Below are 12,514 nucleotides of genomic sequence, written 5' to 3' on the forward strand. Positions count from 1 at the left end.
TCCAGTGGATATTTCAATCAGTTTAATCAGAGTGGGTAAAAGAGTGTCAATTAGCCATTTGATGGCACGAGACCATTACAACTCCAATGAACTGAAGAGGCCAAATAATAAGAAACCAAACGATTACAGATATAAGGCAGACTGAAGCGAAGTCACCCCAAACCAACAGTATAACAAATACCAAGAGTGGCTCAAAGCATAATTTTAAATATGATATAAATTTGGCTATGGGAAACATAAATAAGCACACAAACTAGCTGGTCAACGCATGCCAAACACTAGGGATTAGGGAAATCACAGATCTAAATCCAAGGGGCAAAAGACACACAGATCCATAGTGTCAATTCACTGAAACTGTTGCTTCATACAGATTCATTTAACCTAGCTAGAATTCCAAATGCACTCTTCTTTACAAATGGTAAAGGGGGATGGGGGAATAATAACAAAATCTGAATGAATAGCCTAAGTCTTCAGCAAGCCACTTTTAAAACACTCAATTCTTGGCAGCAGCTCCATTTTTGGCACTATTTCATAGTCTTCTGGCTTTGTGCGTACACTCAGTTATGATAAATATATACAGAAACTATCAATACGAACAACCTGCCAAACCCAAACTATATAGCACGGAAGCCCTTCCAATGTCAGGCCTTCATGCTTTCCTGCCACTGTGAAATGGATGCATACTAGCCAAAAATAACTCATCCATTTCTCCCATTGGGAAGGATAACTAGTCTTTTAGAGGCCGCGATGAGAAAGTGAATTTCTTAAGCCAGGTAACATTAGACTTAACCTGGGGTTTTCATAAGGGCTCAACATTAATTACCAGGATGAGCCATGCGTGGGTTTGTTGGGTTTTTTCCTCAGGCTACCGCAATTCCAAAAAATTGAAATGTATTCTCCAATTCCTACTATAAGATAAAACTTAAAGTGGAGAGCCACAAAGGGCTCTTAAATAATTCTGCTCTGCCTAGGAGACTGTTAGGGCTCAACCAAAGTGCCAGACAGTTGACCTGGATACTTTGTCTTTTTTCCGACCCACAGATAACTGAGCCAAATTCAATCCAAGAGGCAGACTTTAAGTTTCAGTTCTAACTTTTGCACATGCCAAATGATCTTAAGGTGCTCTGTGCATTATTTAGGGAAGGCATCCTACTGCAATAATCACAACCCCTAAAACAGAGTTTCATACAGTAGAAGCCTAATGTGATCATCCATACCTAAAGAGAATGACCTGAAGCACTAAACTTTGACCACTAATATCACTAGCCAAAGTCAAGAGCACACATCAGTCTCCCTCAATAGTATATTAATAACATTCACACTGATAGCTCACAGTGGATCTCCCTGAGAACAAATAAAAACCTACTCATCTGGATTTTTCTTTTTCAATCTCAAGAAACAAAATTATGAGTTCTACTTTAACTCAAAAGCTTGGATGCATGAAAGATGTAAAAGAGAATTGTCCAGAAAACAATGCTAAGTAAAAACTACTCTATCACTCAGTAAAGCAAGATATCCAGAGACCCTCCAGTATGTCCCTAGGTCCTTAAGAGCAGGTCATTATTCCTTTTAAGGCAGGAAAAATACCAAGATGCCTTATCTGACATGACAGTAACTTGTATCTAAAATTAACTTAAGTAAAAGCATCCTCCTCTGTTCTATTTACTTAAACATTATAAAATAAGGTTCAGAGTGAACCATTTTTACACTCACTTTCAGAATATGGAAGTAAAAGTGAAACTTGAGTAGAGAAAAAGCCAGTACTTTGGGTTTTGCAATACAGGCCCAGCAACAGGTATGATTATTAGCCCTAAACTGCCTTTTGAAAATAAACTGGTTTAATTCTTTTAAAGGCCACAGAAACAAGTCAGGTCACAAAACAGAAATAGGTAAAGGGGATTATTAAGCTTCATAAATGACATCTAAAAGATGAATGTTATTATAAGACCAACATTATTCCCAAGGTAGTGATGTGCGGAGATAAATCTGTGTGTTCTTCCCCTCCCTCCCAATATTTTCATAATAATAAAAAAAAAATCACATATGAGTAAGACCCAGGAGTCTAATAAATGTTGTGAAGAAAAAAGCAGGAGTTTTGCAAGCTAATTGGAAAGAACACACAGATAGATACATATATACACACCCACACCCACACACACGATTCTCATTATTCATGGTAGTTATGCTCTGTTAAGTCGCCACAAACACTATTAGTGAATATTGAGCCATGCCCCTAGGGGAAAGATAGGGTTAGGTCCCTTTAGCTTCTGGTCACAACATTTTCATCAACCAGTCAATACATAATCTCTTATGTCTGGTTCTGTCAAAAGACACACTTAGTATACATTGTTGCATTAACTCTGAACTCTAGCCAACCGCACTATAACTCCTAGCTGAATGAAGCTCATCTAACACATATATTTTCCTTCTAAGACACATCACAGCCTTCTTGCACTTGGGAACACTAGACAGCACTTCAGGACTACCCTTGGGGGCCATTTTAAACAGTGAAATCACCAATGAAAAGTAGAAAAATTCGGCACTAAAGAGGCCTCAAAAAGGATACTTGTTTACAGAATGAGAGATGAAATAAGAAGGCAGAATGTTCCCTTGACCTCCGCTGGGAACATGTGTCAGGCAACTCAAATTTCTCACCACTCTGCACATGTCTGCAAATGACTGTAAAAGCACTAAAGTTTTGATGTGGGTGTTAAATATTTTGGTAAGTAGGCAAATTCACAAATATAGAATCCATGAGTAATGTATACAGACATATTTGTGTGTGTGTGTATATATATATATATATATGAATGACAGTCAATCTTTTAAAAATTATTTTATCATCACCTAGATATTTCCATACACACACCCCATCAACTTCGTCCTTCCAAGCCCAAATGGACAGAACCAACCCAATGGCTAACACTGAAGGATGATGTCTAACAACTAAATGCTCGTAGGATGGGTTCTTTTCTCTCTTAGATATCTGAAATAGAGCAATCAACATCAATATTTTAGTTCTTATGTTAAAAGAGTTTATATTTCTATTTTTAGGGTTTGTTTCTATGTTTTACCTGTATAGGCTTCAAAAGGTCTTTAGAGAGAAATACTCTTTGTTGATCTCCTAGAAAGCGAATAGAAGTTATGGATCCCAAACCAGCTTTGTCCAACAGAGATTTGTACATCTAAAACAAAAGAAAAGAAAATGTTTTAGCATCACAACTGCTGTCAGCATAATTCTGAAAAACGGGCCTAGCAATTTTCCACACACACACAAAGAGATAAAGTCATTAGTTTTTTATTTACTCCCAAGTATCTCAATAACAACTCTTTATGCAACCACAACAAGATCACACAATGTTTATTTAAAATGAATAATTTAAACTAGATACACATTTGGGAGTCAAGTCCACAGATGCATGGCTTCCCTAAAATTTATGCAAAGAATTGTGTTTGTACATTTTTCTAGGTAGGGAGGGCCATGTTTTTTAGCAAATTCTTAATAGTTCAGGGAAAGAAATACAAAAAGCAAAATACAACTCTAACCAAAATTCTACATCACTCAAAACCCTCCAGCAGCTCTTCTTACCCACAGGAAAAATCTTCACTTTGTTAACACAGCATGCAAGACCCTTCATAATCTCATCAGCCTTTCAATCATCCTCCCAGCCTTTCCAACTATCCAAATCTAGCCCACCCTCCTTCAAGCCCAGCTCATGTCTCATAAAGCCTGAACTGTCCTCTCCAGGCATGGTGATGACTTTTCTCTAACTGCACCAGACTTACCATGTGGAAATGACACAATCATGTATCGACTGCCAGTATCTTTAGAGCCAAAGAATATTATGAACCAGAGGAAAGCTCAGAGATCATGAGACTAAGACAGGAAACCCTTACAGGGCCAGGCAACAGCTACCATTCAGCTGCAGCCTATTGTTGCAATAGAGAACTGCTACAAGACTCCAGTGTTGCCATAACTTGCAGTTCTGTTTAGGAGAAACTGGAAATTTAGATTTTGAGGTATACTCTCTACATTTGTTAAAGTAGACAACTAATTCAAATTTTCTTAAAACACTGTAAGGATCAAACCAAACAGATCTGTATATCTGTATACGTCTGCTGGGTTCAGACCTCTGACCTACACATTCCCCACATTATCTCCATCCCTATTTTTCAAGTGAAGAAACTGAGGCCCAAGAAAGTCTAGGGCCCAGAGTCAGTGAGCTCCTGGCAGGGCTGACAGAATATGCTGGGTGCTCTTCTGACTCTTCCACATTGTCATTTATCTTACCATTATTTTCTAGAGGACCAAATATAGGCATTACATACATATATATTCCCCTGGTTTCACTCATAGTGGATGAAATACCCTTTTCTCATGAGTTCAATAATCCCAAGTTTTACTCACTATGGCAGGCAACTGAACAATTCGTTCAGAAATTTCAGGAGATTTTCGTTCAGCTAAAACCAAGTTATGCTCTACTAAAAACGCTCTCCTTAGAAGGCTGTAGACTTCTATCCATCTTCTCTTCCTCCAAGATTCCCCATCAAACTCCACACACACCTAGACAAACAGAATGGGGGAAGAAACAGTAGATTAACAAAAGTAAAAATGAAAAATGCCCAAGTTGAATTACATCTTTATTATTCTATTCAAATCTTGTTATCTGGATGTACTGTCCCCCTTTCCTGCTCTCTTATTTCCCTTCACAGCCCACAATAAACTAACCAGATGTGGATCAAGCTTTAGGTCCCAAACCACCTTGGGAAGCAGACGTCAAGAGCATTGAGGGCCAGTGTCTGCTCCCAAAGTAACTTCTGGGAAGCCCATAAATCAAAGAACCCCCATGTAGAAGGTTTTTACATACGTTAATTAGACATCAGAGCTTTGAGAACTGAGACAGAAATCTGAAACCCAGAAGAAGTACTTATTGCAGGTATTGTAATTCTATGTTGACATGGTCTGTGGGCTTAAGATGACTCCCCATCAATACAATCCACCACTTGCTTTTGAATTCCTCTGGTATCAGTAGGACTTAGCACAAAGCCTATTAGCACAGCCTCACAACCCTTTGAATTGAATAAACTGGGAGAGAGTCTGGAGACTACTTTGGTAAATACAGAAACAAGCTACTGATAAACGACCCTAGAGTTTTCCAAAACTACCTCTAGCCTCTTATATAAAAGTTAAGCTACCTTTGAAATATCATTTTCCAAGTAATTGTGAAGTTTTCTGCTTCTGACCTGCAAAATATCTTTTCACCTTAAAGTTAAAACTTACAATTTGTATAAATATTTTAAGACATAAAAAAAGAATTCAGTCCAAAAGTGGGTCTCTGACAGTGACCCAGAAGAATTGTTCATAAAACCTTAAAAGTCAGATAAATGCACCAAAACACCCCAGCTTCTTTAAACCTTTATGAACATGCTACCTCTTATTTTATTCTAAATATTTTTAAGTTTTTTTGTATTTTAACTGATATACAATAAACTGCCTACATACAATATGTGATGTAAAAATCACTATTTTTATTTAATTTAAAATTCCTCCTCTTATGTATATGTTGAATCACTATGCTGTATACTTGAAATTAATATATCGTATGTCAACTATACTTCAGAAAAATAAATAAAACTCCTTCTCTTACTAAAGAGGCCTCTCATTTTTGGTTTCAAAGAATTAGTTAACAAATCTATCAACATTGTTCATAGTTTCATAGACAATCATATCTCCCTTTTCAACTGTTAACTAAAAAAAAAAGTTTAGTTAACTCCCATTCATCCATCAGAACCCAATTCAAAAAGACTTGCTTCAAAGATTTCCCTTACCAAAGAGACTCAGTCTCTTCCAAGAGAGGTCCCCTTGCTAACTGCACTCAAAGCCCTGTACTTTTCCTTCCTAGCACTTATCCACATTTTGAACTATTTATTTGCAGTTAACTGATTGACATATTATAAATGCTAATAGGTCAAAGTCTGTGTCTGCTTTTACTTACCATTGTATTTCACTGGTAGCCAGTCCCCAGTCAGTACTCAAATACTTGTTGAGTGAATAAATTTCTTTCTGAATTGGATTCTTACCTTCTGTTTCTCTCATCCATCTAGCAGGGAGGAACTGATACACCACTAGCCCCAACCCCAAACCTCTCCAGTTTTACGATTATCAATGAAATTTAAGACCTACTCTACCCTTCTCTCCTAAAAACAAAATGTGCCTCCCTAACTTCCCAGGCAATTTCCCCAGAGAACCCGCATATCTTCTGTATAAATATGTGAACACTTACTATATGACAAGACCCCGTGAACTCTCTCCATGTTCTATATCCATCACTACAACCAACCAAATGGTCCCTCACAGGGCTGTTCAGAGACTGCCCATCTTCCTTTCTGTTTCCCTAGCCAGAGAATCCAGGTCCTCTGTTATCTCTCTCCCCTAAACTGGCTAATCTTTCTGCCCTACATCACATCAACCTCAAACCCAAGCTGGCTTTAGATCACAGAGTTTTCCCATCAATGTTGTATAAGAGGAACGAGCATATATGAACTTCAGAATCAAAGAAACCTGGGTTTGAATCCCAGCTATGTTGAAGTTTTCTTAGAACAACTTCTGACACATAAAATAAAATACATAGAATTACAATAGAAACCAATTAACCCACACCCCAGGTTAAGAATCCCTGTTTAAATCTAAGCTCTCTGAATCTTGCTTTGCTAGCTTCAAAAGGAAAGTACTTAACACCTACCACTCACTGAATTATAAAGTAGATTTTAAAGACAATGTATATAAAGTATCTGGCAAGGAGACTAGGTAGTTTTAAGACCCCCATGGTAATTCAAATCTTACTTCCTCAGGATATCAAACTTCTTTAGTTAGGAGTCGGGGAGAGAGGGTCTTCAACATGATTATCTAACATCTATTCAGCAAAAAAAGGTAAAGGATTAAGATCTTAAGTGGCTTTACAAAATTTAAGCAACATCACAATTCTTATCAGATCACTATCTATAAAGCTTATGATCAACCATAAAACAAAATTTAGACAGCCTCCCTCTTTATATTCCAATTTTTGAGTGATGTGAAAATTAAGTTTAGCTCCTTAAAAATAATTTAGTCTGGGGCCAGACCCACTGCCAAGAGGTTAAAGTTCCACGCATTCTGCTTCAGTGGCCTGGGTCCACAGGTTCAGATCCCTGGTGCGGACCTATTCATCAGCCATGCTGTGGAGGCATCCCACATACAAAACAGAAGATGACTGGCACAGATATTAGCTCAGGGCTAATCTTTCTCAAACAAAAAAAGACGAAGATTGGCAACGGATGTTAGCTCAAGGATAATCTTCCTCACCAAAAAATAATGATAATAACAATTCAGTTTATAACTTTGGAGTACTAGGTCGTGTTAGTCAAAAATTCACATTAACTTTGGTTTGAAAAAAGATGACTTTTTAAAAAATATAATGACACCAACAAGTTGTGAGCTTTCTTCAAAATTCTCTCAAAAATTCCCTATCAAAATCATGTATGTCTTTCATTTGTACCTTGACACCTGAGGTTCTATATACAAGGGCACCCCTCTCCTCAAAAAAGCGCCTTCTGCAGAAATTTCTATAAAAAGACATGCCAATAAGAATTCAAATTCAGGAGGAACTAAAGTGACTTGACGAAGTTCCTGGAAGCTAACAGATATAACTAGTCATGCGCCGCATAAAGACGTTTCAGTCAACGACACACTGTATATACAATGGTGGTCCCATAAGATTAGTACCACACAGCCTAGATGTGTAGTAGGCTATACCATCTAGATTTGTGTAAGCACACTCTATGATGTTCGCACAAGGATAAAATTGCCTAATAATGCATTTCTCAGAGCGTATGCATCCCTGTCATTAAGTGACCCATAACTGTAGTTCTCATTCCAAATTCTATTCTTCCCTCCATGGCCCACAAAGGAAATGCTATTCATGCTGTCTGACTCCAAAGACCAAAAAGAGGCCTATTAATTATGATTCACTACCTATAATTTCCAAATTTGCTATTCTTTCAACAGGGCATTTTGTAAACGCATATGTTATTAGCCTATCAAATATCTTGACCAGATATTGGATATTTCAAATTAATTATTTCAAGCTAATTTCTTCCCAACAGAAAACCTCTTTACGACGTATGAATTAGTATTATATCAAGCTAATCTCAAAACCACCCCCTCTTAGCATACACTAATCTCACCTGAGTAAATGATTATGAAAGCCAGCAGAAAGGCTAAGTAAAATGTTTCTAAGTTTAAAAGTAAGCACTTACCAGATAGCATGGTTTTTAGTTAGGAACTTTTTAACAACATATCTATTCTACACCCAGCACGACAACAAAGAATACTACTTATTTCACCACTCCACAAATTAGAAAATTAATTCATTATGCTTCTACTTATATCTTCTTACACCTAAATAAATGTCTAAAATCCCAGAGTCTACCATTCAATTATAGGGCATAAATAGTTTTTATAACATTGTGCTAGGCGTTTCTCATTTTACATGATTTGACTGGCAGCAGAATTCACCAACATTCCAACTGTATGCAAGGACAAAAAACTAGACATTGGTAAAGGAACCGAATTGCCAAAAATGGCTTTAATAGCAGGAAATGGTACACATAGATGGCAAGTACTACACTTCTGCTAAGGACATCCCTAAGGACTAAAAAGAGGCAGAAGACTCAAGCAAAAGGTAGGTTCAAAAGTAGGGAAAAACCTAGACAGCCAAATTGCAGAAGGAAGGCATTCCCAGCAGGCATAATAAACAAAGCTAGTTAGGAAGCAACTTTCCTCACACTCAAATTCAAAGAGTAGGATAAAAATGAGGTTAAAGAGGTCGTTATAACCACACCTAATTAAGATCTGTTGTTGTTCCAGATAAAGAGAAGGCCACTGCTCCATTGGTAGATTATTTCTAAACTACTTTTCAGTGCAGACGTAATAATTTTATGATTCCTTCATCTATTCATTCAAATATTTTAGCAAGCACTACATGCCAAGCAGTGTTCTGGGTGCTGAGGATACAGAGTCCAGCCAAATAAAGTCTTCTAACATCACTCTACATAAAATTAAAGCTGAGTGTTTAAGATCTGGAGACAAACTTGGGCAAGCTATTTAATTTCTTTAAGCCTCAATTTCTAACATTAAAAAATGTGGTTTACCATCTAGGGTATTTGTGAGGATTAAATAAAAATTTGCCACATAATAAGCATTTAATCATTGTAACATCTTCACCCTAACTTCTTTGTAATCTGCTACTCGACATATTGTATCCCAGTAATTGACTCTGTTACAAAGTCTTTCTCTAGGTGAAACAAAGTTAAGCCTTGGCCTCAGTAAATCATCCTCATCTAAGCAAATCAGTCTAGACAGACTTGTACTTCTACTAATACTAAAAAGGCTGCACACTATTTGAATTTTATTCATTCATATTCATCTCAGCCATCAGTCCCACCTCACCCCAAAAACTCAATACCCCTAAGCCCAGGTGTCAGTATGGTCTCAGTTTCTTAGTTCCTGTCTGCATCTCACCAAGCATAATTCTTTTCTGGTGTTTTAAAGTTCTATGTTTTTGCTAATACAACATACCCCTAAACTTAAGCCAATTACTTCATCTGCTACTCCACTAAGGAATGTAGTCATAAATCATGAGTAGAACAAAGAAATTGAGTAGATTTACACCTGACATGAGGGCAGAATTGTGAAGTCTGCAGGTAAAGCAAAAATCCAATATAGTCAAAATCGCTCTTGAATTAAAATTCCCTGTTGTCTCCAGCTGAGGTACTTTAGTGCAGTGGAAAAGACACACAGCCAAACCTAGATTCAAATCCTCCTTCCATCACTTAGTAAGTAATTATGCAAGTCTGGACAAGACTTCTTTTCCTAAATGTATTTTCTCATTCAGAAAAGAAAGATACTACCACCTCAAAGGGTGGAGATGGAGAAGATGTGGAGATTAAAAAGAATACACATAAATGACCTCCTAGATTGCCTTCCCAACTCAATAGGTCCTCAATTACTGTTCAGGAAGGGAACAGCTAGTCTCTCATCATCTGCGAAAGAGCCAAAGACTGTAAAGCTTAAATCTAATCTTGTTTCCATTCAAATCAGATAAAAACAAATGCACTAGAGAAAATTTTATTTGGCAGGTGAAATAAACCACAACAACTATGATTGAGAACTACTACACAAAGCCAATTTTATGGAGAAAGGTTATAAACCTAAAAGAAATAGGTTGGCCATCTCTGCGCCACACTTCTTTCTATAAACATCAAGACCTAGTTTGCTAGGAGCAGTGAAAAACCAAGGAGAGGAGAAAAACCAAACCTCACTGTGTATGACAGAAGTCCTTTTGTAGCACAGCCCTTGATCAGGGAGCATGATGGTTAAGAGGGTGGGTTCAGGAATCAAAATTTTCTGGGTCAGAACATAGGCTATGCCAATTCCCAGATGTGTGACCTTAGGCAACATACTTAATCTCCCCCAGCCCCAGTATTTTTTACTATAAAGTGGGGCAAAATTAGTACCTATTCCCAAAGAACTGCTGTCAGGATTAAATAAGATCATGGCTGTGAAGCGCTCAGCATGCCTGACATGTGGTTAAGTGCTCAATGGTCACTCCTCCTATTCAACATGAAGACAAGGCACACTGTGGAAGCTTTTTAAAAAATAACCATACATCCTTTTCCCACAACGCTTTGAAGACTAATACTGGTTTGGGCAAGCATCGTCACCTTGAAAGTATTCAAATGAACAGCGTTTCAGAAATCACCACATATTCAACTGCCAATGCTAAAACTTGCTTCCCTTATTTGAGCACAGTTTTCAAGAAAAAGCAAAGACGATGACCAAGTGAAGATACTGAAACCCATCCACTAGCCAGGGTGGAAATCTCTTCTGTTTTGACAAGCGTCCTTCAAGTTATCATCACTTCGGGAGTCTTTGTTAGGGACCTCTTTTCAGTTATTTTTGCACAAAGGAGTCTTTGTTGGTACAATGGCTTCCTCACTGGTTGTTCTCAGACAATCCCTTCACACCAATACTTCCATTAGGGAGGACAATCAGAATTCATCTCTATTTGAAAAGATCTAACTAAAAAAAGGTTCTGAGTGTCATTCTGATTAAAAATCACTGGCCGCACTTGTTCCCATTTCTCTCCCTCCGCCCAAACACCCAGGTGGAATATTTCGAAGCCATTCCTCCAACACACCATATAAGGGGCAGCTCCACCCCATCCCTCCAAATATGGTCAGATCCCACACCCGCCCATAGAGCCATCATAGACAACCAGGAACCCACTCCTGCCCTGACCTACCATATACGGACAAATACCCACCCTAATATGCGGAACAGAGCTAAGCTCCTCCCTCTACACTCCCACTTCATTTCTAACAAGCCTGAAAGTTTGAGTTGGGTGAAGAAATTAAAAGGAGCACACCAAAAAACCAACTGAAAGCACTTCCCAGCACTAGCCCTCGATTCTCACGGATTCCAAACGTCACCCACTTGTCCAACTTAATGTGAACAACAACACTTCGCCCTCGGAGAAATAATCATACAGCCCTAAAGGGGCACATCGCGGGCAATAACGAAGCGTGTCTGAACAACCAACCCAAAGTCCATTATTACACACAGGCAACTCTAGGCCAAGCACACCTCGGTTCCACACGACCATTTCAAAGACTTTCCAGGTCTAGCTCTCCGCGCCTTCAGATCAGATGCCAACTTTCTGGTCGCCCTTTGCAGAAAAGGGGAGGTGGGCGCAGGCTGTCTCGTTACCAAGGTAACTACGAAACGTGCGACCGCCGAGGCCCGGGAGCCAGGTTTACCTTCAGATCCTTCTTGGTAACGTCGGGGTGGGAGACGGCTCGGATGGTCCCGGAGAGCCAGGGCCACTCGGCGACGCGCTCCACGTCCCAGCTGTCGTGGCCGCCGTCGCTGCCGTCGGCTGCGGACACGCTGAGGAATCGCTTCCCCACCAATACTGGCCAACTTTCTCCGAGCGTGAGCACCATGGTTTCCACGCCTGCAGGAAGGGCTCCTCCCTGCAAAAACACAAAAACAAAATGCAACGGGGGCGGCCGGCGGGAGGGGGCCGGCCAGCGAGGCGGCGGCGGAGCGAGCGGTCCTAACCCCGCGCCGGGCACCGGACCCCAAGCGGCGGCCGGAGCAAGAGAGGACCCTGCACCCGAGCTCTACCCCCGCGCCCTCCCCACCCCCGAGCCCTCCCCCACCGCAAACACGGGCCCCGGCGCCGCGTGACCCTCGCCCTCCCAAGTTTCGCTTTTCCAAAACCTGAAACCGAATCGCAGCGGGAGTGAGGGGAGAATTATTTGTGGCTTAAGTGGATTTGAAAGTGTTCGCCCTCACCCCGGAAAAGAAAAGGCCCGATGCAGAGGGCCCGTCCCAGGCGGCCGGTTCCCCGCCCCGGGCGGCCCCGCGGGAGGGGCGAGCCCGCGGTTCCGCACTTGCCCCGCCGCCCCGCCC

At 39.9% G+C, this 12,514-nt stretch overlaps 1 protein-coding gene across 5 annotated transcripts in view; it reads right to left on the reverse strand.

Annotated features, from left to right (window-relative positions):
* The window catches only part of KDM3A (lysine demethylase 3A), a 50,132-nt gene that overhangs the window by 37,161 nt on the left and 457 nt on the right, over positions 1–12,514 (reverse strand). For 4 of the 5 annotated variants that reach the window (XM_023618770.2, XM_023618771.2, XM_070236210.1 and 1 more), the window contains exons 2-4: positions 11,857–12,072; positions 4,409–4,564; positions 3,075–3,185 (exon numbers count right to left, since the gene is read on the reverse strand). In XM_023618770.2, coding sequence (XP_023474538.1) covers positions 3,075–3,185; positions 4,409–4,564; positions 11,857–12,042 — 453 coding nt within the window. In that variant the 5' untranslated portion in view covers positions 12,043–12,072. Of the gene's footprint in view, positions 1–3,074; positions 3,186–4,408; positions 4,565–11,856; positions 12,073–12,397; positions 12,462–12,514 lie in introns of those variants that run through there. The other variant, XM_070236208.1, reaches the window with a different exon arrangement.

Source organism: Equus caballus, chromosome 15 (genome assembly GCF_041296265.1).
Source record: "Equus caballus isolate H_3958 breed thoroughbred chromosome 15, TB-T2T, whole genome shotgun sequence".
In the NCBI taxonomy this organism is placed as follows: Eukaryota; Metazoa; Chordata; class Mammalia; order Perissodactyla; family Equidae; genus Equus; species Equus caballus.